The sequence below is a fragment of the Giraffa tippelskirchi genome, chromosome 7 (genome assembly GCF_054371585.1).
Source record: "Giraffa tippelskirchi isolate mGirTip1 chromosome 7, T2T-mGirTip1v1.2.pri, whole genome shotgun sequence".
NCBI classification, from domain to species: Eukaryota; Metazoa; Chordata; class Mammalia; order Artiodactyla; family Giraffidae; genus Giraffa; species Giraffa tippelskirchi.
The window spans coordinates 147,703,327-147,730,658 of NC_137281.1; the positions used below are offsets into that span (position 1 = coordinate 147,703,327).

The 27,332-nt window shown below is 49.0% G+C and overlaps 1 protein-coding gene across 2 annotated transcripts in view; it reads left to right on the forward strand.

Moving 5' to 3' along the window:
* The window catches only part of ESRRB (estrogen related receptor beta), a 182,024-nt gene that overhangs the window by 146,808 nt on the left and 7,884 nt on the right, over positions 1-27,332 (forward strand). For both annotated transcript variants that reach the window (XM_081509374.1, XM_081509375.1), the window contains 2 exons: positions 18,120-18,230; positions 19,281-19,442. In XM_081509374.1, the coding sequence (XP_081365500.1) occupies positions 18,120-18,230; positions 19,281-19,442 (273 nt within the window). The remainder of the gene's footprint in view (positions 1-18,119; positions 18,231-19,280; positions 19,443-27,332) is intronic.

Consider the following 27,332-nt stretch of genomic DNA (forward strand, 5'->3'; position numbering starts at 1 on the left):
CACACACCAGACTTCGAAACCTTACTGGGATGGTGAAAAGGCCCGTGAAATATGGCAGTAATAATTTTAAAAATGATTACGTGTTGAGATGATGATAATCCAGGTATACTGGATTAAACAAACCATATTATGACATTGACATCACCAGCTTCTTTTTACCTTCTTTTAGGTGGTGAGTAGAAAATTTAAAGTGACTGTGCTTCTCGTTATTAGGACAGCGCAGCTCTCGGTCTCTCCACCACCTTCCCCATCCACCTGCTCAGGCTGATGACTCTCATCGAGTAGCATACTTGGAAATGGGTTGTGTGTGTGTGTGTGTGTGTGTTTCTGTCCTTTCTCCGCTTTCAAGGGGAACCAGTGACAATTCTTACAGATTAGCTTTTATGATTTGGGGCCCTGCGATCCTTCCAGAAACAGGAAGACGCAGGAAAAAAGGTGTGTGCTGATGACCAGATGATCTGATCCTGAGGGGCTGGGAGAGAAGAGGAAGGGACAGGACTAGAATGCAGGCCCTCGCTGGGAGAGGCTTCTACAGCCCAGCCTTGAGGAGCCCAAGGCCCTTCTCCAGGCGCCCTGGAGAAGAGGGCCCAAATTTGAGGTGCTTTGTCAGTAGGATGAATTGGACGCTGTTGTGATGTGGAAATTGGGGATCCCTCCCTCTGTCTTCCAATCTGGGCTCCTCCTTCACCTCGGCTCAGCTCAGTTCTTCCACCACCCCGGTGTCAACATGTCACATTGGACTTTCAACTGCGTGTCGTCGCTTCATGTAACGCTTTTGAGATGGAGAAGGCCACTCAACTCTTACTCCTAGGCCAGCTGCTCTGCGAAGTGGGAGTGGAGGAATCGGCCAAAAAGTCAGTCCTCTTTCTAGATTAGAAACAGGCTGCTTTGGACCTGCTGAAAGACTTGTCTGTTTATTTGATTCTACCCAATTTTGGTCCACCCCTCCGTAGGGGGGACTCAAGCTAGTGGCTGAACCATGCCCCCTGATTTCTGCACCAGTTTCTTTCTGCTCCTCCAGACCATCTTGGGGTTCACAGATGAGGAAACTGTGAACAAATGTCCTCAGAAGCGTGCCTTAGCACTGGTCTCCTGACTTCCTTCCTGCATCCTGCTAGGAGCCAACCAGAGGCTTTCTCAGCCTTGGAGAGACTCCTTGCTCTTAAGTTTGTAAGGATGTTCTGGGAAGGTGGGTGAGGATCCTGACTTAGGCTGGGGACCAAATGTCCAGCAGCCTTTCCTGGTTGGAGCGTGTAGCCTTTCTTGGCATATTTCACAGCATCCAAGGAACTGGGAGCTGAAGGAAGCTAATTGCTGTCAATATACTCCTGAATTTGAAGGGGGAAAAAACTGAGTCCTGTAAGGACTCACGCTGGTTTGAGGGGTGTGCATCCAGGAGCCTGGGGCCTGGAGCTTCTCCGTGCTCTGCTGTGTCTCCTCCCCACGGCACAGGTCAGGGCCTGGGGAGGCTGCCAGTCCCAGGGAGGGAGAGATAAGGAAAAAGTGGGGATGGCCACTCAATCCCCAGACCACCTGGCAACACTTGAACAGAGTTTTGTTTTTTTTTTTTTAGGGACTACCTAGTGATGGGAAGAGAGTCGGGGTACTTCCTAGTGGCTCCCAGAAAGGGGGAATGATGAGGGAGATCCACAGAGGCCAGGAAGCAGATGGCCAAGGGCGCAATCCATCGGCAACAGCAGCCCAGCCATTTAAGAGGAGTGAGATGGATGCTGCATGCCCCAGGATGCTGGCATGGGATGCTGGGTGGTGGGGGGAGCATGGACCTGAGATCACATGCAGAGTGGGTGTCTGAGGCTGCTGGCAGGAGCCGGCTGCATGCACTAGGTGAGCTTCTCCGGGTCCCCCCCAAGGTCCCTCAGGAGCTCGGGCCCCAGGAGGAGGCGCGGACCCTAGAACGCTCCCCTCCCCGGCCCAGCCCTGCCCCCATAGTTGGCGGGGGAAGGTGACACAAAGGCTCTAAGGCTTCCGTTTAGCTCACTGAGCTCGTCCCGTGGTACCGAGCCTTGGCAAGATGCTGGGATCAGGAGCTCCACGGGGACTGGCCCCTTAGCAGGAATGTACCTTATTGCCAAGCCTGGGTCTCTGCCAGGCAGTAGCTCTTGGCAGCTGCCCTGGCTCCCGCTTTTGTTTGGGGGAGCCACCGCCCACCCCCCTCCACCTTGGCCCCCACCATGAGCAGGGAGCCCAGGTCCCCAGAGTCAGAGCAGACTCCCTGCCTCCCTCTGTCTCCTTTCAGACTCTGACTTGACCCTGAAATGCAGACTCCAGTCTCCCCCGAGGTGGCCTGCCATCTTCAAGGCTCCATGGTGGGCCTCGGGCATTGGGGAGCCAGGCTCTGGGCTCCTGGGTCTTCGGGGAGGGGGCCGGGGAGTGGAGACTGGAAGGCCACCTTCCCCCTCCTCCCCACCCGGTTCCCTCTTCAATCTAGCAGCTCTGGTTGCCTTTTACAGTCTTTCTTTTCTTAAGTAAAATGACCTGAGAGGTTGCCATGTGATTTGGGGGGTGCCTAGCACCTGCCAGGGAAGTCAGAAGTGGGGCTTTCTTTGGCTCAACCTCTGCCTCGAGGCTGCTGTTGGCTCTGGAAGCTTCAGCTGTGGAACCTAGGCGACGTCCAAGGGTCTGTCTCACTTTAACCCAGTGTATGAAAATCTGTGTCTTCAGGGGAAAGGGTGATGATTCTCTTTGTAAGAAACCGAATACAAAATCTGCTCTGGGCTAGGAGTTGGTGCCCATGTCCCCTCCTGACTCTGAGGTGTCCTTGCCGTGTCTGTTGTTTCTCACACACCTGTTTCTTCACCTGTGGAGCAGGGGTGTTGATGCTGAAACCTGTTCTCCATCACCAGGCCAAGGTGAGGCCCAGATGGGACAACTCCTTAGTAAGATCCACTGTGGGCTTGCTTTAAGAGATCAGCTTCCCCGGCACATTAAAACAGTATTTGATTCAAAGATAGTCTCGTTTTGGGCTCAACTTTTCGGCAATCCAACCACTGTGTTAGGCGGGGCATATTGGTGTCCAGCTGCCCTGATTCTCTTCCTGGATTTGCTGGCGGGAGTCTTGGAGGTGGCATCTGCCTTGGGCGGACCCCATCTGGGGTCTAAAATGAGGATGAGAGGGGCTCCCTTAGGAGGACCGTGGAGACAGTCTCCCCTGATTGGGCGAGGGTGTGGCCTGATGGCCCCTAAGCCAGGAGAACCTGGAAAACTATTTGCTGCATTTCACAGCACCCCACCCCCCACTCCCACATCTGGAAATTCGGCAAATCACCCTGCACAGATTGTCCCTGCAAACTTCTCCTTCTCCTCACCTCACTTTACCTCCCTCAGGCCCCCAGCCTCCTGGGCCCGCTCCCTTTCCTCCTCCCCTCAGCCCCTGGCCTGCCTTTCCCCAAGTGTTTTCTAAAAGATATTTGATTTCCGTGAAAGCTGGGCTGCCGTCCATGCAATACGCTCTCACTCTCTTTGTGCTTGTTGGGAAGGCAGAGGGCTCCTCCAGGGATTCTGGGTAATTGGGTTAGTGGCCAGCTCATGTCAGGAAATTAAAAGGCGGCCCCGATCAGGTTCCCGCTGCATGGGATTTAATGGCTTTGTATTTATAGAGTCTCCTGCCTCTAGCCCATGCCAGAAATACCACTTCTCTGGCCCTATGAATGAAGAAAGAGGATGAGAGATGACTTGCCTTTAAAAATTCTCTTTCTTTTCTGAAATACATTAGTGTTCTGAAACAAAACAACCTTGAGCACTTCACAGAACAGTTTTGAACTAGAGCCCAAGAACTCTGATGGATGTTTGTATCGCCCTGAACCACCTTCCACCCTACAGGCACACATGCACAGGCACACACAGCTAGCTGATGGTTCCAATATCTTCCCATGTGGCCTCACACGTGGGGCCACTCAGGCTCAATGACTTGATGACTCTGGTTGAGGAACTGTTGATTGAATGAAGTCACAGAAGATGGTCTTGTCTGTACTGAGCTCTTATTACTGTTCATTCAGGGCTTTGGCTCATCAGACATTGGATAACAGGTTCAATGGTCATATAGACCCTATAACACCCCAGTAGAACATTTATCAACTCCTTGGGTGATTTACTTCTTAAGCCTCCCTCTCCTCCTCTGTAAAAGGGAAATGATAATAGTGCCTGATTCATCTTGCTCCCCACTCACTGGGAAAGCTCCTAGAGTTGTACTGCAAAGTAAGATGTCGGTCATTGATTTGAGAGACTCCACGTTGTGCTAAATCATTGATTTCTTCTGTGTTCCAAAGGGCAGTTTTGAATGTCCCATAGCCTCCTTCCCTGCTCCTTGGCTGATGACCTTGCTTCATATTTGCTTGAGAAAATAGAAACAGTTAAGTAGGGAATTTCTAAACTTCCTGCTGTTGAATCCACAAACCTTCCCACTTGTTTTCCATCTTCACTCTTGTTAGAAGTATTTCTATTCCTATCAAAAGTCAATCTCCCCACCTCTGCTCTAAATTGCATTCTTCTTTATCAGGGACTTCACTCCTATGGTATCATGTCTGTTTCCAGCCCCATCAAGCCCTTCCTCACTGCTGGATCATTTTCATCAGCACAGAAACAAAAGTTAATTTAAAAAACCCACAACTGTACTTAAGGCTTCCCTGGTAGCTCAGCTGGTAAAGAATCTGCCTTCAATGCAGGAGACCCCTGTTTGATTCCTGGGTCAGGAAGATCTGCTGGAGAAGGGATAGGCTACCCACTCCAGTATTCTTGGGCTTCCCTGGTGGCTCAGCTGGTAAAGAATCCACCTACAATGTGGGAGACCTGGGTTCAATCCCTGGGTTGGGAAGATCCCCTGGAGAAAGGAAAGGCTACCCACTCCAGTATTCTGGCCTGGAGAATTCCGTTGACTGTATAGTCCATGGGGTTGCAAAGAGTTGGACACAACTGAGAGAATTTCACTTTCACAAATGTACTTTGATCCAAACTTTATCTCTGTTCAGCTACTGCTATCTTACCCTGTTGCCTTTCTCAATGAAACTTTCCTGAAGAATTGACAGCACTTACTATATCCATCCACTTTAAAAATAAAAACAAACAAAAACAAGCAAAACACTCCCTTAAAAAGTAAGCATTGAGTAGATCCAGAGAAATATTTACAGTGTATTATATTAGTTAAGGTAAGTCTAAACTTCTATACAAAGAGACTCCCTCCCTCAAAACAAAAAACTCAGACTTAAGCAAGATGGAATTTTAATTACGTCCCATTAAATAAAATAGTCCAAAGGGTCAAGGGTGATCCAGGACTGTTTAGGCAGTTTTACCATCCTTAGCAAGTGGTTTTCACTTGTGTACCCAGTTATCCCCATCTCCCAGACAACCAAAAGGAAGAAAACCCTACATCAAATCTGGCAGGAGCCAGAGTGGTACAAGTTCCTTCCATTTACAGCCCATTGGTGGAGTCTAGTCACATGGCCACACATCTATGCAAGGATGTCTGGGAATTGTAGTCTTTATATCTGGGACTGCCATGTGTCCAACTCAAACTGTGTCAGTATGGAAAAAGGAAAGAACATATCTTAAAGGACAGGCATTGTTATTTGCCAAAAACACATGTAAAGTAGGAAAAATACTGGTACCGTCCATACTAAGAAAAAGAAATTTTACCTTTACTTTTTTTTTTTTTTTTCACTACACAGAAGTTTATTGTGAAAGTAAATTAAACTTTTGATGTTACCTATGTGTCTGAGCCCCCATTCATTACTTTCAGGGGCAACTATTATCCTGATTTCACATTATTTTTCCTTGCCTTTCTTTGTAGTTTTATCATAGGTTTGTATCTTGAATCATATCGTGTTTTTTAGTTTTAAATGAAGTTACACTATACATATTCTTCTGCATCTTGGTTATTTTAGTCGGTATTTCCGAGATGAGTGCTTCTTGTTGCGTGGTTCTGTAATTCATTTGTTTTCATTTCTGTATTATAGGAGTCAGCTGGATACATAATTTGGCTTTGTGGGCCAAAAGGTCTCTGTCTATTTAACTGTGCTGTTGCAATGTGAACATGACCTCAGACAATATGCTATTCTTATTGTTCAGTCGCTCAGTTGTGTGTCCAACTCTTTGTGACCCCATGAACTGCAGCACACCAGGCTTCCCTGTCCTTTACCATCTCCTGGAGCTTGCTCAAACTCACGTCCATTGAGTCAGTGATGCCATACAACCATCTCGTCCCCTGTCATCCCCTTTCCCTCCTGCCCTCAATCTTTCCCAGCACAGGGCTGTGCTCCCCGAGGTGCTTATCTGAGCCTGTCCCCAAGCTTTCCATATATTCTGGCCATCTCATTAGTCATTTTTGCAGTTGTTGGCATTATAAAAATCTTATTTGTAGCTTTCTTCTCTTTATAGAGTTCTTTGATGGACAGAAGTTAGTAATTTTAATAAATTGAATGTATCAGTCTTTTCCTTTACGGTTTGCACTTCTGTGTCAATATTTTTTTTAAAAACCTGTTTTCTTAACCTGCTACTGTAAAGATACATTCCTAATCTGCCTTCCCCCTGTTGGTCTTGGATTCTGCTGGACTTGACTTTTGAGTACAGTGAGCTGGCTCCGGGATGGCAAACTGCTTTTAGGTGAACTGTCAACTCTAGGGTGGGGGGCAACTGCCTAGAATGCGTGATTGAAAGGCTTCTTAGGCAGAACCCGGGATCAGTAGGCAAGAGTGCCGTGACTGATTAGCAATGTATGCCACAGACTAGGAAATGGAGGGTGGTGGCATAGCTGACAGCTTTTTGCCATGACTGATCTAGTGCAGCTGAGTTCAAGTGATTTGCCCAAGGCCACACAGCTAGTGAATAATCAAGCTGCAAGGGATCTAGCCTCCTTGGTCATACAGGAATTCATTTGTCTTTAAACAATGTATTTAGCTGTGTTGGGTCTTGGTTGTGGTATGTGAGATATTCACTGCGTTGTGTGGGATCTTTCATTTCAGTTCACGGACTCTCTAGTTGCGTCGTGTGGGGTCCATAGGGCCTGGGCTTCAGCAGCTGTGGCACGCACCCTCTCTGGCTGTGGCACACCGGTTTCAGAGTACGCAAGCTCAGTAGCTGCAGTGAGCAGGCTTAGTTGCTCCGCAGCATGTGGAATCTTATTTCCCTAACCGGGGATCAAACCCTTGTCCCCTGCATTGCATGGCAGACTCTTAACCACTAGGTCACCAGGGAAGTCCCAAGAATTCCTTCTAAGAAGCCCAGTCCAACTCATTGTAGATGCCTTGGCCAGTAGCCTAGAGTCTGTCCTCACTCGGGAAGAAGAGGAAGGGAACGGAAAGAGAGACTGGGCTGAAACAGCTTTTCCTGGTTAGGTGTTCAGTTTTAGAGACTTCTCGGTAGCTGGGAATGCAAGGATAACTCAGCCCTGCCGAAATGTCCTTTTGGACATAGTGCTCTGGGTGGGAAGGGTCTGGAGGAGAGAGCAGCAAGAGAGTGGACACTTCTTTAAAAGGCAGAAGGCTAGGACCTCATCACCCAGTACCATCTTACCCACTCTGGAGCAGCTGGCACAAGCCCTGGAGTACTAGATGGCATATGTGTTTATCCACCTGCAAGGTTTCATTCTCTGAGCTTGTAGGGGGCCAAGTGCAAGGCACTCTTCATATTATGATATGGCAGCAGGGTGAAAGGCAGCCCAAGATAGCTGCCCTGCCTGAGACAGCAAGGTGAGCTCACCTGTCACCCAGAAACCCCTGCAGGACAGGTGGCTGAAGGAAGCCCAGATTGTGCAGGGGCTGTGGATGAGTGTTTAGGGCATTCTGCTAGGCTGCTAGGTGGGCATCAGCACGTCCACGTGATCCACAGTCCCTGGGCACTCTGGAGCCCAGGTTACTCCTATCACCTTTAGAGGGGGTTGCTTCTCTTTCTGGAGAGGTGTCAGCTATAGTTCGGTAGAACTTATAGGTAGAGAGTCAGCACCTAAGTCTCCTGGAAGGAACACTGCTTAGACAAAAGTACCGTGTAAAATAGGTTTATTGCAGTGCTTCCTGGGCCTGGTAGATAATTTGAGTCACTAGAAGAGTATTGCAAAATTACCCTTTCCTGTATATCTCTCCTATCGACTTAGAACCAGTTGACTCAGAACCTTGAAGAGGGTAAATCCTTAAGGTCTGTGTCATTCAAAGGCTCTCAGGACATTCTGATGGTCATACAGGATAGGTGGTCTCAAGTTCAGAGCAAAGATGATACGACTTGGAGATCAAGGTTCAGATCCTCCCTCTGACCTTTCCTGGCTGTGTGACCCTGAGAGAGTTACCTGACTTCTCTGAGCCTCAGTTTTCACTTGGGCATAGTAATAATCACATATTCTCTCTCCCTCAATTTTGTGACACAGATCAAATGAGATGTGGAAAGAGCTTTGCAAACTGCAGAGTGTTATACACATCATCAATAAACCAAGGATGTTAAATTGGATGTGTGTGGGTGGGAGCGGGGTGGGGATTTCTAGGGGGAAGAGAAGGGTCTGGACTATGAAAACTTTGCAGTGTCAGGACAGGAGAAGACCCAGGCTCAGAACCTTGCCTGAGCGTTTCCTGTGGGAAGAGAAATGTGACCGGCAGTGCCTGTCACAGGGACAGGCTGTGGGCCAGGTGCAGGGCCGTACTTTCCCCAGCTTTACCTGGTTATTTTTAGTGCCTGGGATAAAAGAAAGAAACTTAAACTCCCCCCCACCCCCACCCCCCAGCTGCTGCCACCCCTGCATACTCTGCTATTTTTACTTCCAAAAGGCTGGGATCTCTGCCAGCTTAGGGAGGGCATTGGAGAAGAAAGCCGGGAGTTGAGGGGTTGAGGGGAGCAGGAATTATTTACTTCCATTAAGAAAAAAGTCAGAAGCCTGATCTTATCAAGTCAGCAAGTGGACATCTGATCTAGGGCGCAGCAGCCGTCAGCCCTGGCTGCTCTGACGTGCCTGCGGTGGGTTGGAGAGGTCAGCAGATGGGACAGGGACTTGGGGGAGCTCCCCTACCCACCCCGGGGAGCCCCCCCTACCCACCCCACCACCACCTCCAAGCAGTTTCTTCCCAGAGCAGCCCAGCAGCTTCTTTGCTCTTTCCTGCACTCTGAGCTGGGAAGTGGGGTTGGGCATTACAAGTATAGGGAGACCAGCCCAGTGATGAGGCTCCTGGGGGTTTCGGACTGTGTGGCCTCAGCTGAGCACATTCAGGGGGGTACCTGTGTTGGCACCATGTGCCCTTGGGCATAGTATTCTGCGTCTCTGAATCTTGGTTTCTTGAGAGGTTTTGTTTAACACATCTGAACCACAGTAATTATAACTAAGAGAATGTGTTTCTCTCTCTTCCCATGAGGCGAGCTGGCAGTTCAAGGCAGACTCTACCACTTTCCTAGGCAGATGAAAGGAAAGAGATTCCTGTTAAGCACCTACTGTGTACTGGGCATATTACTGTTTTGAGATATAATTACTATCAGTTCAGTTCAGTTCAGTCACTCAGTTATGTCCGACTCTTCGCGATCCCATGGACTGCATGCAGCACGTCAGGCTTCCCTGTCCATCACCAGTTCCCAGAGTTTACTCAAACTCATGTCCATTGAGTCGGTGATGCCATCCAACCATCTCATCCTCTGTCGTCCCCTTCTCCTCCTGCCTTCAGTCTTTCCCAGCATCAGGGTCTTTTCAAATGAGTCAGTTCTTCGCATCAGGTAATAATTATATATGATTACTATATTGAGATATAATTCACCCAGGTAAAGTGTACAATTCAATGGTTCTAGGTATATTACATTATTTTAATTGTGGCAAAATATATACAACAAAATTCACCTTTTAAAAGCCTTTTAAAAATTTTTTTTGCTATACCGTCTGCTTGTGGGATCTTAGTTTCCTGGCCAGGGATTGAACCTGGACCACGGCAGTGAAAGTGCCAAGTCCTAACCACCGGACCATGAGGGAATTCCCTAAAAATGATTTTTAAGGGAAAAACCATTTTTACATACAATTCAGTTGGCATTAAGCACATTCATTGTTTTGTAAATATCACCACTATGTGTTTCCAACACTTTTTCATCATCCCAAATAGAAATGACAATAACTCCCCTTTCTTTGTCCCTGGCCCCTGGGATCCTCCAATCTACTTCCTGTCTGTTACAGTTATTTCTTATAAGTGAAATCATACAGCATCTCTCCTTTTGTGTCTGGCTTACCTCACTTAGCATAATGTTTTCAAAGTTTCTCAATGTCATAGCTAGTGTCAGAACTTCATTCTTTTTTCACGACCAAATAATATTCCATTGTATGCGTAATATCACATCATATCAATGGATACTTGTGTTGTTTCTGCCTTTTGGCTACTGTGAAGAATGTCACCAAGAACATTTGCAGATGAGTATCTGTTCAAAGTCCTGATTTCAGTTCTTTTGAGTCCAGACCTAGGAGTGGAATTGCTGGGTTGGATTTCCACAAGTAGGTAAACAAATTTGTAATTAATCTTTTTATTTTGATATAATTGTAGATTCATATGTAGTTGTAGGAAATAATGCAGAGAGATCTCATGTTTACCCTTTACCCAGTTTTTCCCAATGGTAACATCTTGCTAAACTATAGTTCAATATCACAGCCAGAATATTTACTTTGATACAGTCACAATATGGAACAGTTTCAAGGATCAAGTATTTTTAATAATGATGCTGTTGGCTAACATTTATTGAGCACTCACTATGTGGCATCTACAATATTTTAAGTACCTTGCATGCATTAACTCATTTAATCTTCACCACAATAAAGGTAAGTGCTACTGTCATCCTCATTTTACAAGTGCAGGAGCTGAGGCACAGAGGGGTGAAGAAACGTGTTCAAGGTCATTAAGGCAGTAAGGGGTAGAGTCAGGTCTGACCCTAAGCCTCGTGCTTCCTCTTTTTAAGGCACAGACCCCTCTGGACCTCTACATAGTTGCCACTCTCAAAACAAGCACAGTCTCCAGGCCAAGCAGCAAGTGGCAGCCGGGTTAGGCCCCTGGCTTTTTGTAACCAGGCATTTTTTTGGCCGTACCACATAGCTTGCAGGATCTTAGTTTCCTGACCCGGGATTGATCCTGTGCTCCCTGCAGTGAAAGCGTGGAGTCCTAACCACTGAACCACCAGGGAAGTCTCTGCATCCAAACTTTATAAAGGAGCGTCTCAGCGTGGACCTGCTCACTCCCTCTGTTCACACGGTCCTTGCCCCCTGCTCCTGGGGAAGGGTGACCAAGCACAGCCCACCTTCCCCTTGTCTTGCTCAGGGCCAGGCAGGAACAGATGTCCCCTCACAGAGCCGCCAAACAGGATTTTATGAAGGCACTATTTATAGAGGGGAGGGTGGGATCCAAGGAACCAACCAGAGGGGGTGATACACCCTGAGACTAGCAATAGCAGGGAGCATTTAATAATCTCAACCTTAAGAGACCAGAGATGAGTTGCTCCAGGAAGCTAGAGAGAGCTAGGCTTGTACTTAGAGGCCAAAGTTACACTTCGGGCTGAGCAGGAAGGGAGTAAGGGCTAAGTACCCCTCTTCCCAGCTCTCTGATCGAGGCACTGCAAACCCAGCTGGAAGCCAGAGACTAGAGATCCCTGGCGATGGGGCAGGGCTGACATGGGTAGTACGTGGGACTAGAGGAGCCAGCTGAGGACAGCAGCACACAGGCTGCTGGTGCGGAGGTGTAGCTGGCTCTGACACACAGGGTCTTCTGCCCGTTATACACCGGTGGTTCTCAAACCGCCTCCGGGCAGGATTTCCCCCACCAGCGATGAGGGAGTCTGTTCTCAGCTGAGGCCACACAGACTGCAGGGCGCTGGGAGGCACAGCTCCAGGGCACCCTTCAGATGGAATTCCAGGTGAATGGTCCCCAGGGGTGTGCAGTGTGGCCCTGGCCCCCCACTGCTGCATTTCTTCCACCACCACAGTGACTCAGGGCCCTTTGAGAGACGTAGGATGCCCGAGTGATCGAGAGCCTGGGCTCTGGCGTCTGATTGCATTCCTTCCTATGAGGCTTTGGCAAGTGACTCACTTTCCCCCATCTGTAAATGGGATAATAATAGAAGCTCCCTCATAGGGTTGTTGCAATCCCTAAATGAAATAATACACATGCAGCGCTTAGAGTAGGGGCAACACCAGGGAGCAGCTGGGCAGTAGAGGTGAACTTCAGCTTATACTCTTGTCTTTTAGATTTAAAGGGGTTACCATGTTGGCCAAGAAGGGAGACAGGTCCTTATCTGGGCCTGGGCTCAGCTAACGGCCTCAGTCTTCATGGTACGTGTGTTCCAGTAATTATCAACCTTTTTTGTATTTAAATGATACACTAATGAATACTTAAATTTTGGTCTGTACATATTAAGGGATTAAACTGTACTGAACAGTCATGAAAGCAAAAGATAAGTAATTTTATAGTATTTGGAGATCTGGTACACTTTACCTGAGAATATTATTGATGCTTTTTTAAATTCAGAAAGTATCAATAAGATGATACAATCTAATAATCCTGCACAGTAACTGTAAATTAATTAGTATTTTAATATGCTCCCTGAGTCTGCCTTTTAGATATTTCACTAATATAAGAACGCAAACAATAAGTCTACTCTCATTTCAGGTTCAAATCTCTGTCTTTATTTTTTTCTCCATTTGCTGTTTGTAAAGACTTAAGTGTCCTAATTTAAAAAGTAATTGTGCATCGTATCAGTGAAAATTGCTTTTTGCTGCAAGTTACAGAGAACTTGACTGCTAGTGGCTTAATCATCAATAAACGAGATTGATTTCCCCACCAAACAAGAAGTCTGAAGATGGGCGATTGCACAGCCTGCTCGGTCACAGCATCAGGGGCTCAGGCTCTGCCTTTCCTGTCTAGTGTTTGGTGTCTTCACGTGGCTGCTTCATGGTCGCAAAGTGGTTGCCACAGCTCTAGGCTTCATCTTTCAGGTCAGGGCAGAAAAAAGGCAAAAAGAGCTGCACCAACAATGTCTGTCTCTTTGATCAGAAAAGCAAAACCATTCCCAGAAGCTCCCATCATGGGCTTTCCCTTATATCCCATGGGCCAGAACCAGGCCATATGACCAGCCTTGGTTACCAGGGAGACTCGAAACTTGGGAAACAAAAGTGCTCAGATTAGCTAGGGCTCATTGTGTCTGTGAAGAAAATCCGGGTCCTGTTAGCATGGAAGAGGGGGGATGGAATGAAAGTTGGGTAGACAACTAATAATGTCTGCTAGACCCAATGGTTAGAATTTGGTGATCCACCTCTAAAAGATTCACAATACAACATGCTGCTGTAGCTCTCTGGATGAGAACCCAGTCCATACCATTACCTCTTGGGAAGGGGCTGCTTCTTCTTCACTAAATATGTGCAGCAGAGTCAAGGGAAAAAACACACACATTGTCAGATAATAAGTATAAACATAGATCAATGTCTGTTTAGGTCGAGCGCCGAGGAATTCAGATCCTGTCCACTGTCTCTGCCCTTGAGGGGCTGAACCTTCTCAGGGCAGAGCAGATCACATCAATAAAGATAAATGCATAGAAGCGAGGAGGTGACTGGCCTGAAAACACTGTACAAATGTAGGAAATAAAGGGTACTTGGCTATGGAAGGAGGGTGTCTAAGGATGTTCAAGTCCATAAAGGGTTGTCTTGTGGAAGGGAAGTAATCCTGTGGGATGGAATTCAGGGTAGGAAGTGATCTGGGGACAGAATTTAGGTCAATACCAGGGGAAATTTTCAGGAGGAATGTGCTGCCTTGAGAGAGTGAATTTCTGGAGGCTGGGGAGACAAACGGAAGCTGAGAAAAGGATCAGACCCGGACAGTCTTTTGTTTGTTTAGTCGGAAGGGCTTCATTTTAACGGGCACATCACTTTACTCAGACACTTGATTGCCTCCCACAGGTTGGGTGCTGAACCAGGACTGCAATGATAAATGAAAGTCCTTGTCAAGGAGTTGCCCACAGTCCACCAGGGAGATGGGCGCATGGTGTACAATGGTGAAGAGTTGTTTTGACCTTGGTGGCTGTAACACAGAAAGGACAAAGGGAGCCCAAGAATGGCATGGTCAGCTCTGCCAGGGGAGTCTGGAAAGGTTTCCCAGTAGAGACAATACTTGAACTGGGCCTTCAAAAGTGCGTCCAGGAGATGAACTGCCTTTGGGGATGGTTTGGGCTATCCATTTAGGTGGGGGCCCATCTGCCCAACCCCTGCCAGGATCTATGATCCTGGACAGCTCTACCTTAAATGGTCATTGATAAACCCTGACTGTGGGGCAGTGCTACGGGGAAGGGAGATCTCAGCACTGGGGCAGACTGGACCCTGTCCTCTAAGTTGGAGGTGGCATGTGAAGTGCCTGGACACAGAGCCGTGAGCGTGATGGCCTCGCTCGGCTACTGGAACCACTTTCCAATTTACCAACCATTTTCCCACTATATTGTCTTTTGTCACAAAAGCCACATGCGGCAAGCAGAGTTGGTATAACCACAGCTTCCATCTCTATACTGAGACCGAGGCCGTGAGCCAATTTGGCCAAGGCCGCACAACCTGTAAGGGCGGAGCCAGCCTGGGACCTCAATCACTGTATCCTGTGGGCTGGAGGGATTTGGGTTTGTGAGCTGAGCGTGACTTGGAAAAGCAAACGGGAAGCAAGGAGAGCAAACAAACCTCAATGCCAAATACCAATTTGTGCATAATCAAACCCTACAGTCTCCTTTTTTTTTTTTTTAAACATAATAACCTGATAATCAATACACTTATTGATTGGAGCTATTGACCATTGTGCTGTCAAGATCTAGAGGAGAAAATTTAGAGAGTTTATACCTGCTGTGCCCTGGGAAGTCATACCCTGGAATGGCAAAGAGCTTGGGTATTGGTTCATTTATTGGGCAAATTACTAATCTCTGTGAGCCTCAGTTTATCTTGTAAAATGGGGATAATAGCCCCTGCCGTATACCTTGTGGACTAAATACGGCAACACATACAGAAAGTCCCCCATAAGGTTGGCTGTTCTCATTTTCATTGTCAATGTGATTTACTGGAGGGTTGTGCACAACTTGGGGGAAGAGTACTAATGATGGTGACGGTGGTGATCTTAGTAACAGCTCCATTTTCTAAGCACCCACGTGGCACACTGGGTGCCACAGCACCCCCAGAGTAGGACAGTAAGCGGCCCCTGTTCGTAAGGGGTGCCTAATTAGGAGAAGCCCAGTGTGTTATTGGAGCCCGGGAAGAAGCACCCAGCCTGGATGGGGGCTGGGGAGGGGGTTGGAGGCAAGTCCATTCCTGCATGTATCAAGATTTTCTTGAACACCCACGAAGTGCCAGACCTTGTGTGAGAACAGAGTGTATTAAACGGGGAGGCAGGGACAGAGGTGGCATATGCCCATCTCCTTGCCCTGCTGAGGGGTGGGTGCCTCCTTTACCTTTTGTTGAGCAGCTCTCTGTCCTGTTGACAGCTGTCTGGGATCAGGCAGCCTGGGTGGGAGGGGGGAGTTCATGAGACTGGCTTCTAGCAGAGAAAGCCAGTGAAGTGGGGAAGGGGCCCACTCTGGACTCCAGATCAGACCCTGGTACATAGTAGGTGCTCAGGAAACTGGAGTCCTCGTGGTCCTCTATGCCTGCTGCTTGGCATTTTCACTCACAGTCTTGCCAGCTTTCCAGGCGGAGAAGCCTGGTGGAGGGTTGGACTCTCCTCAGGGGTAGTAGGCAGGGCTGAACTGCTTTCAGGCTGGGTCACAAGACGGGATCAGGAAGACTCTTCAGGGAATGGGGGACCATCCTTCCTGCCTTCACATGCCTGCTCCTTTTGCCCTCACAGAAGGGGCTGGAAGGGGTGAGCCAGAGTCCCATCGGCACACGGGTCTCGGTCTTTTGCTGAATGGGATTTGGCTGCCCCTTCAAGTTCCGGAGGTGCTGATGGAAGTGGATTATTCAGCCACGTCTGCTAGGAGGCTGTGGTGCAGCCCAGCTCAAACTTTTCCTGTGCATACGAATCACCCTGCTGAAATGCTAGCTCAGCTTCCGCCCGGGGCCAGCCCTGAGACCTTGCAGAAGAAACTCCACCATGCTACTGCTGCTGCTGCTCATGGACCATACTTTGAGAAGGAGGCAGTGGTCGGTGCCCCGCACATACCTACGTAGGGTTCTATCGAGTGTGTGCTGACCTGCCACCTCGTGACTGCAGCTCTGCCCAGGGCTTTCTCTGGCCACCAGAGCCTGCTCAACCCAGACCTGCAAAGTGCCAATGACTGTGGGAGAAGTGGCTAAATGGCCCAATGGCCCTTGTCCCCAGCACTGTAGCTGAGGCATGTTCTACACTGCCTCCCCGGGTCCACAGTGAGGCTGAGCCAGTGTCCACAGCAGTCGTCCACTCAGGAACACACTCGTATTGACTTCCTTCCTGCGATCACCTCCCAGATAAACTGCCCACGTTATCTCAGCATCTGGTCCTGGAGCACCCACTGCAGAGGTGGCCAGTTGCAACCCATTCTGACACTCAATGCAGAAGGGAATTTCATTGTCATAAGGAGGCTTAAGGACCACACATAGCCAGACAAGGACCAAGGAAAGCCCCTGAGAGCCCAGGCATGGGAGATGGCCGTAACCAAGAGTCTGGCCCAGGGCTGCCCACACCCATGCGGCTGAGGGCAGTACTGCTGGCCTCCTTAATAAGATGACAAGAGGGGAGCTGCCTTGAAATAGGAAGCAGGGGTAGGACGCTGGGTAGACCCTGTTCTGGAAAAGAAAAACTTTACTGCAGCCATGTTCAGCATCAAATACAAAAGCGCCAATTGTGGGGTAAAATGGACACTGCTGATGAAATGGCGAGCAGTGACTGGCCCCCCAAAAGACATTCCCTCTTGGGCAGCCTGGCTGGGTTTGCTGACAGCAGCCTCTAGGCCCTTGGCACACCCCTGTGGGCCAGGAAGATGGCAGAAGGTAGGACCGGCAGGAAGAAGTGCCAGGGAAAGACAGGGCCCTGAAGACCAACTGGCTGGAGCTCTGTACTGTGATGCTTTTGACCTTTGGAGAAAGGACGAGGAGGTGAAGCCACCGAGCTTGCTCCTCTGGGGACTCTGACTCTGTCTTTGACTTCTTGCATGTTTCAGTCAAGGTCCATCTCATGGTGAGGCAAGGAGAGCCGCTTTGCTTATGGTGTCCTCACTTGGAGCAAAGTCGGCGGGCTCCAGCCATCTTTTTAGAGCAGGCCATACCAGCTGGTGGCTACAAGTAGGTATGTGTGTGCCCTTGGGTGAGGAACCCACAGGAGGTCCTGTCCACCCTGCCTGCTGGTGGGGGTGTTAAGTGGTAACAATACGTGTGTCCAGAATGCAGGAGCTAGGAGTGGGGCGGGCTTCCTGAAGGTGGTACGGACTCAGTGACAATAAAGGGGCTCCCTAGGATCGGGCCTTACTCCACTGGAAATGCGTGTCAATGTGGTGTGACCACAACTGCTTTTGCACTTGCTGTTGACATCCTTCTAGACACTGATGTTCCAGGTGTGACAAGGACTACCTGATTCCCATCCGGTGGGATTTGTGTAGAAGACATTTATGTCTGCATTTATGTAGAAGACAGACTTTAGAACTGAACCCTAGAATTTTTGAGGGTGGAATCCAGAAATTGACACTTGTGATGAGTGCCCACCATCTAGATGCTTCTTGTGTGAAAAGCTGGAAAGTCATTGTTTTAGCTCTTTGGAGGTGTCGCCCATGGCAGGGATTTCTTTCCTCTCTCGGCAAGCTAACTCAGTCCTGCTTGGATTCATAGCAGATCTAAAATGATGCGTCGTCTTTCCCCAACACTTGGAGAAGTGCTTTTGCTGTGCTTTGCCTTCTGAAAACAGAAAGACTCAAGAGCTGAAGTTTGCTTGGGAGAGATTTCAGGAGGATGCCGACTCCAGAAAGGCAGGCCAGGCCTAGGGGAAACCAGGATGGGTCATTACTGTGAAGATGATTATCTTAGGATTGTCCAACCACCTGGCCTGAGGCTGGCCATGGCGCAGGTACAAACAGCCATCGGGGTGTAGCCCTGAAAGATTTAGCCATTGCTGGTATTCTGAAGTCAGCGCTGACACCGCTGGTGATGTTGAACAACTCTGAGACCTTCTCCTTTTCCTTTCCAACAGGTGTGCGCCTCGACCGAGTGCGTGGAGGCCGCCAGAAATACAAGCGACGGCTGGACTCAGAGAGCAGCCCATACCTGAGCTTACAGATTTCTCCTCCTGCTAAAAAGCCATGTGAGTGCAGGGCAGTCTGTGCCCCTTTTGCCAGCCTCTGTTGCTGGAACATCTGGTGTCCCTTGGGGAAATGCCGCCTTCGCACCGCTGGGTTATGGGGGCGCTGAGGACCACCGAGGAGGGATACCAGGGTCTGGCCTTGATATCAAGTACTTCAGGCTTCATTCAGAAGATCTTTCCTATGGGATTTACAGAAAGTGAAAGTGTTAGTCTCTCAGTCTAACCCACCAGGCTCCTCTGTCCGTGTAATTCTCCAGGCAAGAATAATGGAGTGGGTTGCTATTTTCTTCTCCAGGGGATCTTCCCAACCCAGGGATGGCACCCAGGTCTGCATTGCAGGCAGATTCTTTACCATCTGAGTCACCAGGATGTACAGAATAGGATTCTAAATGCAGCATGATTCCAATCTCCAGAGCATGTTCCCTCACCTCGCACTTGAATCAGGGTCCTCTCAAGAGAATTCACCAGGCAGCTTCCCTTGTTGGGATATTTCCCAGCAGCCCAAATCATCACTGCCAGCAACTTTGTGGAGTCAGAAAGTGAGGGGATGTGGGAGAAGGATGAACTGGGAGTTTGGGGTTGGTAGGGATGCAAACTATTACACATCAAATGGGGATGGATGACAAGGTCTTACTGTAAGCACAAGGAACTATAGCCAATGTCCTAGGATAAACCATAATGGAAAAGAATATAAAAAAGAATGTGTGTGTATCTATGTATGTATATGTGTGTATATATATATATGTGTGTGTGTGTGTATATATAATACTGTGTCATTTTGCTATACAGCAAAAATTAACACAGCATTGTGAATCAACTATATATCAGTAAAATAAAAAAAAAAATAAGGAAAAGGAAGAAAGGGAAGGAGGGAGGCAGGGTGGAAGGGAGTGAGGGAGGCAGGGTGGAAGGGAAGGAGTGGGGTTTAGACATGTTTGACCTTCCTAGGGCTCCCTGGGACCCAACTTTTCTTCCAGAGCCATCTCAGGCTCCACCTTGGCCTCTTTCCTCTTTTCCTAGGCATTCACATTCTCCCTTTGGTCTTTGCAGTGACTAAAATCGTCTCCTACCTGCTGGTGGCTGAGCCGGACAAACTCTATGCCATGCCTCCCCCCGGCATGCCAGAGGGTGATATCAAGGCTCTGACCACTCTCTGTGACCTGGCAGACAGGGAGCTCGTGGTCATCATTGGCTGGGCCAAGCACATCCCAGGTGAGTCCCACAGGACTAGGGGAGAGTGTAGGCAGAGACTAGCAGCTCTTCTCCCCATGGCTCTGGTTCTGATGCATGGGAGCCCAGAACCCAGGAGCCATGTGGGATCTTGGAAAATCTGTTCTTCTCTGGGATCCTTTCTCTCTTTGTGGGATTGGAGGTGAGCAGGCATTTGGAAGGTCCAGTGATGCTCCTGAACTGATTAGCATTCTAGTGGGGCTATGATTCCTTCTACATTAGGTAGCAATCAAAGCAAGTTCTTTGGATCCTTAAAGGCCAAAGAACAGGGTTTTCTCCTAAACCTTATTGGTCATATACTGAGAAATAACAGAAGAGGCATTGACTCTCTTGTTTCCTATTAGTGAAGTGGAGTGGTTAAGAACATGGACTTGGGAACCAGGTTGGGGTCCGAGTTCTAGGTCTGCAACTTGCTAGCTGCGTGACCCAGGGCAGGTCATCTGACCTCTCTGCACACAGGGAATACCAGAACTACCTCCTTCATGCACTTTGAAATGCGAGTGTGTGTGGGATGCTTTTGATAACATCCTTGAGGTCAGCCATATGCTTGCTATTGCCTTTTTCCTGATCTTAAGGGAGGCCAGTCTCTTAATTTGGATCCTATGATTTTAAGATCATTTCTGGCATGAGAAGTATATGTAATGAACAGGTTTTGGGTGATCCAGACTTCTCTTCATTGCCTGTTGCCCCAGACCCCTCCGTCAGCCTTTTTCAATCTGGATAAAGGGAATGAGCTGACTTTTATCATGTGTTTATGTAGACATAGATACCCACACCTTCTACATCACACCTTTGCTGAGGGGCTTTCTAAAGTCTGTGCAGTTTGCTCCTTTACAGTTCTAACAGCTTGGCTCATAGTGTCGGGGAGACAGCCTGTTCCCCTCTGGCAGTGACCTATGGTAGACTCGGATTCTTCCTAGCTGTGTGACATGGGACAGTTTATCTTCCTGTCTATAGATCCCTTTTGTGTCTGCCACTGGCTCTGAAAGATGAATACAGCATTCGTGGTTCTGAAGCAAAGGTGTCCTAAACCTCAGATGCCAAGGGCCACAGTTGATTGGGGCAGGTCAGAAAGTCCTTATATAAGATGCTATGTGCACCACTTATAGGAGTGAGCCTTCCTGTAGATTATGGCTCAGAGATGGTGCTGGTATCACCATTGGCAGAAAGCCTAGAATTCCTTCGGCAGGGACTCCCTGACTCAGGGCTGGGCTCCCTGGGGATCTGGGCTGGAGTGCCCTTACTAAGGAGCTCAGCCTCTTAGGATTACACACTCAGTAGTTTTTGAATCTGCCCTGTGCTGATTCAGCAACAATGTGGGGTCAGGCCACTGCTTAAGACACCTCAGCCTGGATTGCTCCACTAACCCAGGGCCAAATGGGGCACACCCCGCCCCGCACACCCCGCTTCCCATCACATGCTCCTCTTCCAAGCTGAGCAGATAACTGCATTGCAGCAATGGCTCAGGAGTGGCTCCTGGTGGACCTGCAGGTCACTGCCTCCTTTTTTGACCACCTCATGCCCACAGTGCCTCCTAGGGGGTGGAGAAGAACCAGGAGTCACTGCGTCCCCTGCACCCATTTTCCTTCCCACCCCCCAGCTCCATCTCTTGCCTGTGCCCAGCCAAGAGGGCAGTGAGCCGAGCAGAATGGTTGCTGAGGATTCAGGTAGACCTGGGCCCTCCTCCCAGCTCTGTCCTAACTGGCTTAGAGAGAGATACTTGGTGCCCCGGTGTGAGATGCTTCATTTTTCTGTGCTTCAGAGTCCCCACCTGTGAATAACAGCCGCCTACTCCCCCACTCCTTTGGGTTGCTGGGAAGCTATGGCACATTTAGCCCAGCCGCGACACATAGTGGGCGCTTGATAGATGGTGGAGACTGTGACCATGGTTGTTGTCGTTGCTAATAATATTAAAAGCCCCCTTTCACACTATCATTTCTCCTTGTCCAAAGCTGAATTCTTTTTGATTAAAAAATAAAATAAACATAGGGGCTCATTTGTCTATCTCAAATGCTAATTTGCCTATTTTGCATACATTTGCATGCTGAATTATTTGGGCCTGACCTTCTAGTGTTTAAGGTAAAATTAATTAATAAGGTCTCCTGCCACCTCATGTAAACTTCATATTAAGGGTGATGACATAATCAAGTGCCTGATACAGTTTAAACTAATTGACTTAATCCCATCTCAGATTATATGGAGAACTTATCTGAAGACCTGCTCACTGGCCCTTAGAAAGAGAAAATGAGAAAGAGAGCAGGATTATACAAGTCAGGCCCCATCCTGGGGCTTGAGTCATCAACTGTCTATCTTGGTTCCTGGACAGACAGAAGGACTGGCTTCTTAAATCAGCTCAGTGTAGTGCTCTGGAGAGGAACCCAAGCCGCTGCCCTGAATTAAGCACAGGAAACTATATCTCATGCCTCAGTGTCGTCTGGTCCAGAGCCTGGCACACAAAGGGTGCTTCATATCTGCTTTTGCATGCATTTATTGAAGCAAAATAGCATGCACACACATTGTGTATGAACTGTATGTAAGCTCTCTTGAGGGCTTCCCAGATGGCGCTAGTGGTAAAGAACCCACATGCCAATGCGGGAGACTCGGGTTTGATTCCTGGGCCAGGAAGATCCCCTGGAGGAGAGCATGGCAACCCACTCTACTATTCTTGCCTGGAGAATCCCTATGGACAGAGGAGCCTGGTGGGCTACAGTCCAGATGGTTGCACAAAGTCGGACACGACTAAAGCAATTTAGCATGCATGCACAAGTTTTCTTGCTTGGAGTTGTGGCTGATCCAAAGAATTCGATTCATTTCTGCCCTAAGGGTCTTCTTTGGGAATAATATAGATAATTTTAAAAAGATTTTTTTCATGGAAAATTTCAAGGGTAGACCAAATAGTATGATGAACCTTCATTACCTTGTTTCAACAAGACCAATCTTGTTTTCTCTCTACCCACCCATCTCCCACCTCCTGTATCTCACTCATGAGAAGAGGCTTAGTTATCAAATGCAGCAGGAAAAACCACAGGATGGAACACAGAGGCAGGAGGGATGCCATGGGCTTCAGCTCATGAGTTGAACTAGGCCTTCAGGGTTGATGGGCAGTGGCCATGGAGGAAAAGTCCAGAAGGGCATTAGGTGCCATGCATGGAAGCACACATACTCATGCGGCACTGAGCCACCAGCTTAGCCAGAAGGAAGGGTCATCTGAGCATAAACTCATTTAACCCCCCTGCGTTTCCTCCATAGTTTTCAGTTTCAGTTCAGTTCAGTGTCCAACCCTTGGCGACCCCATGGACTGCAGCACGCCAGACTTCCCTGTCTTTTACCATCTCCCGGAGCTTGCTCAAACTTATGTCCATTGAGTCAATGATGCCATCCAACTCTCTCATCCTCTGTCATCCCCTTCTCCTCCCGCCTTCAATCTTTCCAGCATCGGGGTCTTTTCCAATGAGTCAGTTCTTCCCATCAAGTGGCCAAAGTATTGGAGTTTCAGCTTCAGCATCAGTCCTTCCAGACTGATTTCCTTTAGGATGGATTGGTTGGATCTCTTTGCTGTCCAAGGGACTCTCAAGAGTCTTCTCCAACACCAAAGTTCAGAAGCACCAGTTCTTCGGCACTCAGCTTTCTTTATAGTCCAACTCTCACATCCATACATGACTCCTGGAAAAACCACAGCTTTGACTAGATGGACTTTTGTCAGCAAAATATGTCTCTGCTTTTTAATACACTATCTAGGTTTGTCATAGCATTTTTCCAAGGAGCAAGCGTCTTTTAATTTCATGGCCTTCAGTCACCGTCTACAGTGACTTTGGAGCTACAGTTTCCATTGTTTCTCCATCTATATGCCATGAAGTGATGGTTCTGAACACACTCTTCTGCAAGGGTGCGTTCCATGGAGTAGTTGGGGGTGATTGGGATTCCTTCAGGATAGCAGCTGTTCTTTTGTTTGAGTCAGTCTGAAGTTGCCCATCCCTAACACAGGCTTTCCCCTTGAGTTGAATTTTCCAAGTATTAGGTTGCCCAGAGGAGAAGCCCGAGTCTTTAGAGTGTCCACCTCTGGTTCCCCAGGAGGGAGAGTGAGAACAAGAGGCAGCACAGGCAGTGGGTATCACTTGATGGATTGCTGCCCCCAGATGTTATTAACTATTATCCTCCCAGCTCAGGCAGCCCCAAGGGTGCCCCAGTCAGACAGCCTCCCCCCAGCCAGCCCTGCCCGGCCCAGGTTGACATGTGCTTGGCTTCTGCAGGGGACCCCCCTCCCCCAGAGGCCTCCTCACAGAGGGTCCCTGGGTGGCCCTGCGCCCAGGTAGCCACCGTCTGGCTCACCCTGGGGAGAGAACGCCAGCGGCCGATGAAATATGGGCTGCCGAGTGACAGCAGCTGTGTCTGGAGTGGCCTCAGATCCTATAATTATATCTCCCTTTATTACCTCTGCTAATGGCCCTCCAGGTCGACAGAAACGATAATAAATTAACAGATTATGAACTCCACTTGCCACAAATTATGTGCTCTTTTTTTTTTTAATTCTAGGAGCTCATGCTGTCAAATCACTGGGGGATGGGGTCTTGGGAAGAGCCTGAATGTTATTAGATCAGTTGGTGCCGATAAAGCAACTTTCCGGGGGGCAGCAGAGCTCAGGGTGGGAGAGATGGGAAGAGAGGGGGAGTGGGCAGCCCCCAGGGCCCGGGGCCACAGGCAGCCTCCCCTAGCAGCCCCCTCTGCCTCAGTATTGCTGGTCACCTGATGCAGAGGCAGACCCAGCCCAGCACAGAAATGCAGAAGTGAAGGGTGCATTGCTGAAGGGCAGGGAGGAGTGCTTCAGCTCCTTTGTTTGGGTTTAATAAAAGAATACTGCTTCCAGTAAAGGGGTGGCAGAGGGGTGGAAGTGATGTATTCCAAATATCCATCTTTCTTAAGCACCATTGTCTGTGGATAGCCACTGTGTGTGTGTCCCCTCCCCACCATGACTCATCCTGTAACATTGCTTTACACTCTGCTGTGTTCATTTAGTTATACAAACTAGTAGCAATTACTGTGTGCTAAGATGTGTTCTAAGTGGTCTGTGCATCCGCTCACTTAACCCAAACAAACCCATGGGGTAAGTATTATTATTATTCCCACTTTAGGCACAGAAGAATGTGCCCCGGGTCACAGCCAGGGGGTCAGCAGAGCTAGGATTCCAACAGACCGGCTGGTTCAGGCAGCTGCGCCCTTAATAGTTGCATCCTTCTTGGACAATGGGTATCTTTCCACATTTGCACAAATGATTCTCTCTAGTGGCTTCTAATGTACCATTCACCTAGCTAATGATTACATTTAGTATGTTTCTATTTAAGGACGTTGGTTACTTGTAGCTTGTTGGCTGCTTTGGGAGGCATTACAAATGGATCTAGCAAACACTCCTTCCACGTGTATCTTTGTGTGTTTATACATACTTCTCTTTCTAGAAGAAATTCCTAATAGTGAGATGGCTAGGTGGATAGGAGCATGCCTTTCATGTTACAGTTAATTTAATCTTACTTCTTCAACATGCAAATCAAACTAGGCAAAAGGTGTATGGAGAACTAACTGTTAGGTCCATCCCCACCCCCTCCCCCTCCTTTCTCCTAGAGGTCATTTTTACTTCTCTTTTTTTCTTCTAGTGTTTCTTTTGTCAAACATTAGAAAATATTCGGACTGCTTCAAATATTACAAAATATCCAATCTATCTCCCCCTCCCCGCACCCCTGCAACATGAAGCCACCTCTATCCGCCGGGCAGCACTTTGGAGCGTGCAGCTGGATTTTCAACACTATTTTCAGCTCCTTCTGAAGAAGCTCTGGGAGGAAGAGAGTCAGGGACTGAGTCACTCCTCAAACCAACCTTGCCGGGGGTGTGTGCACAGGCCCCAGGGCACCCTCAGGTGGTGATCCTATGTCCGGAAGGCACTCATCCCCCTCACCACACCTCCACCACATCCCCTGCCCTGCAGGCCTGTCTCTGACTCACACAGGATCAGCAAAGGCAGCTCAACCTGGAATCCTGCCTAGAGGACTAAGAGGGTCCGACCCTGTTCTTTTGGCCTGTTTTCTCCTTACCCGGGAGGCCCAGTGGCGTCTGTCCTTTCCCTCCTCTGTGCTGGGTATGTTTGTGGAGCCCCTCTGCCCCAGGCCAGGTGTTTGGCAGTGGGGGTGACCATGCTCCCAGGAGCCCAGAGGTGACAGCTGTCCATGCAGTCACACCCCACTCGCCTTTCAGAGCTCGGCCCCAAAGGCTCCTCTTCTGTAAAGCCGCCCAGACTCTCTCTTGTTTGGTCCAAACTCCCTCTTTGCATGTCCTCAGCCCTTCCTCTCGGGGTAGCTCTTCTGACAGCTCTAAACCTCGCAAGACACACATTGGGGTGTGTCTTTCCCTCTTGGCCGAGCTCATGAAGGCAGGGACTGGCCCTGGTTCAAGCTGGCCGTTCTGTCCCCAGTGCCCAGCACAGGGCCTGGCACTTAGTAGGTGCTCAGTAAGTATTTGTGGGGTGAACAGAGGGGCAGGGCATGCCACTCATGATGTCCTAGTGATGAACCTCGCACGAGTCTTTTTCTCCTTCGTTTCCAGAAGCCCAGCTCGCCCTCCTTCTCTGCCACCTTCCAATTCAATTGTCTATTAATTTCGCCCCATCCACCTCCTACAGCTTCCCCCCCAGTCTATCTGCCTTGAGACCCGCACTCCCAGTGCAGTCCACACGTCCGTGCATACACACACACACACACACACCCGTGCTGGCTGATTGGTATCTGTTAATTAATGTCGCCCCAGGCCTCTCCCGCTCAGAGGCTCGATAAGGGAAATTGGATGTCCATTTCTATCTATCTTTCATTACCTCCCGGCTCTCCCCACCACTACAGGCAGCCGCACGTCCTCTCCTCCCACGCTGGGATCTAGACAACAACACACACCCCTGACCCCTCTGTGGCACAGCCTGTCCCCTGAGAAGGCGCAGCCATCCACGCTGGCCCTGTGGCCACAGTGTAATCGCTCCAGCTCTGTGGGCGGTCACCTGGGGGTGCCAGCGGCTGGGTGGTGATCCCAGGCCCCAGGGGGGACAGATCAGCCTGTGAACTGCAATGATCAGACTAAGAAGGGTGTTCACTGGGAAAGGGGGGCCTGCTAGTGAAGGGGGCTTCATCCCCTGGGAATCCCCTAAAGTTGAACACTGGTTGCACTGGTTAGAAAATAGGGAGGGCCAGTGGCTCTCAGAGACACAGGACAGCAGATGAGGGTGGGGTAGACTCCATGGAAACCCAGGGCAGTGGGCCAGTCTGGAAGCTTGGGACCCCCAGGGCCTCCAGTCTGTGGGGGAGAAGACACAGCCACAGCCATCGCCACCTTCCTGGTTCAGGTTTGCTGAGCACTGACTGTGTGTGTGGCTGGGGTGGGGCAGGGGAAGATGGGGGTACAGGGGCCAGGTGCTAAGTGTTTCCTACATGCCATCTCTCTTTGTTCTCCTCCCACCCCAAATCAGAACCCTGCATCTAAGCGGGCTTAGGTTCTAGGTCAGCAAGAGCCCTACATAAGCAGAGTTACCCCTGGGGAGATCTCTTAATCTAAGTTGTCCATGACAGACATGGGGTGCAATGACTCTGTGGGTACCTTTCCTTTTTGGTGTGTCTAGTGCAGTTGGTGTTGGAATCCACCTCCCGAGTTTCTGGTGGAAGTTACTGCCTTGTGTTTAGTGATCAAGATATTTGAAAATCAGCTTTCCTCCCTCCCTGCCTGCTTCTTTTCCTTCTTTCTTCCTTTAGTTTTTCTTTCTCTTAAATCGTTAATTGACTTCATCTAAGTTAAGTACACATGTAACGCAGTTCCAGTGTATCATTCTCATTTCACAGATGAAGACTT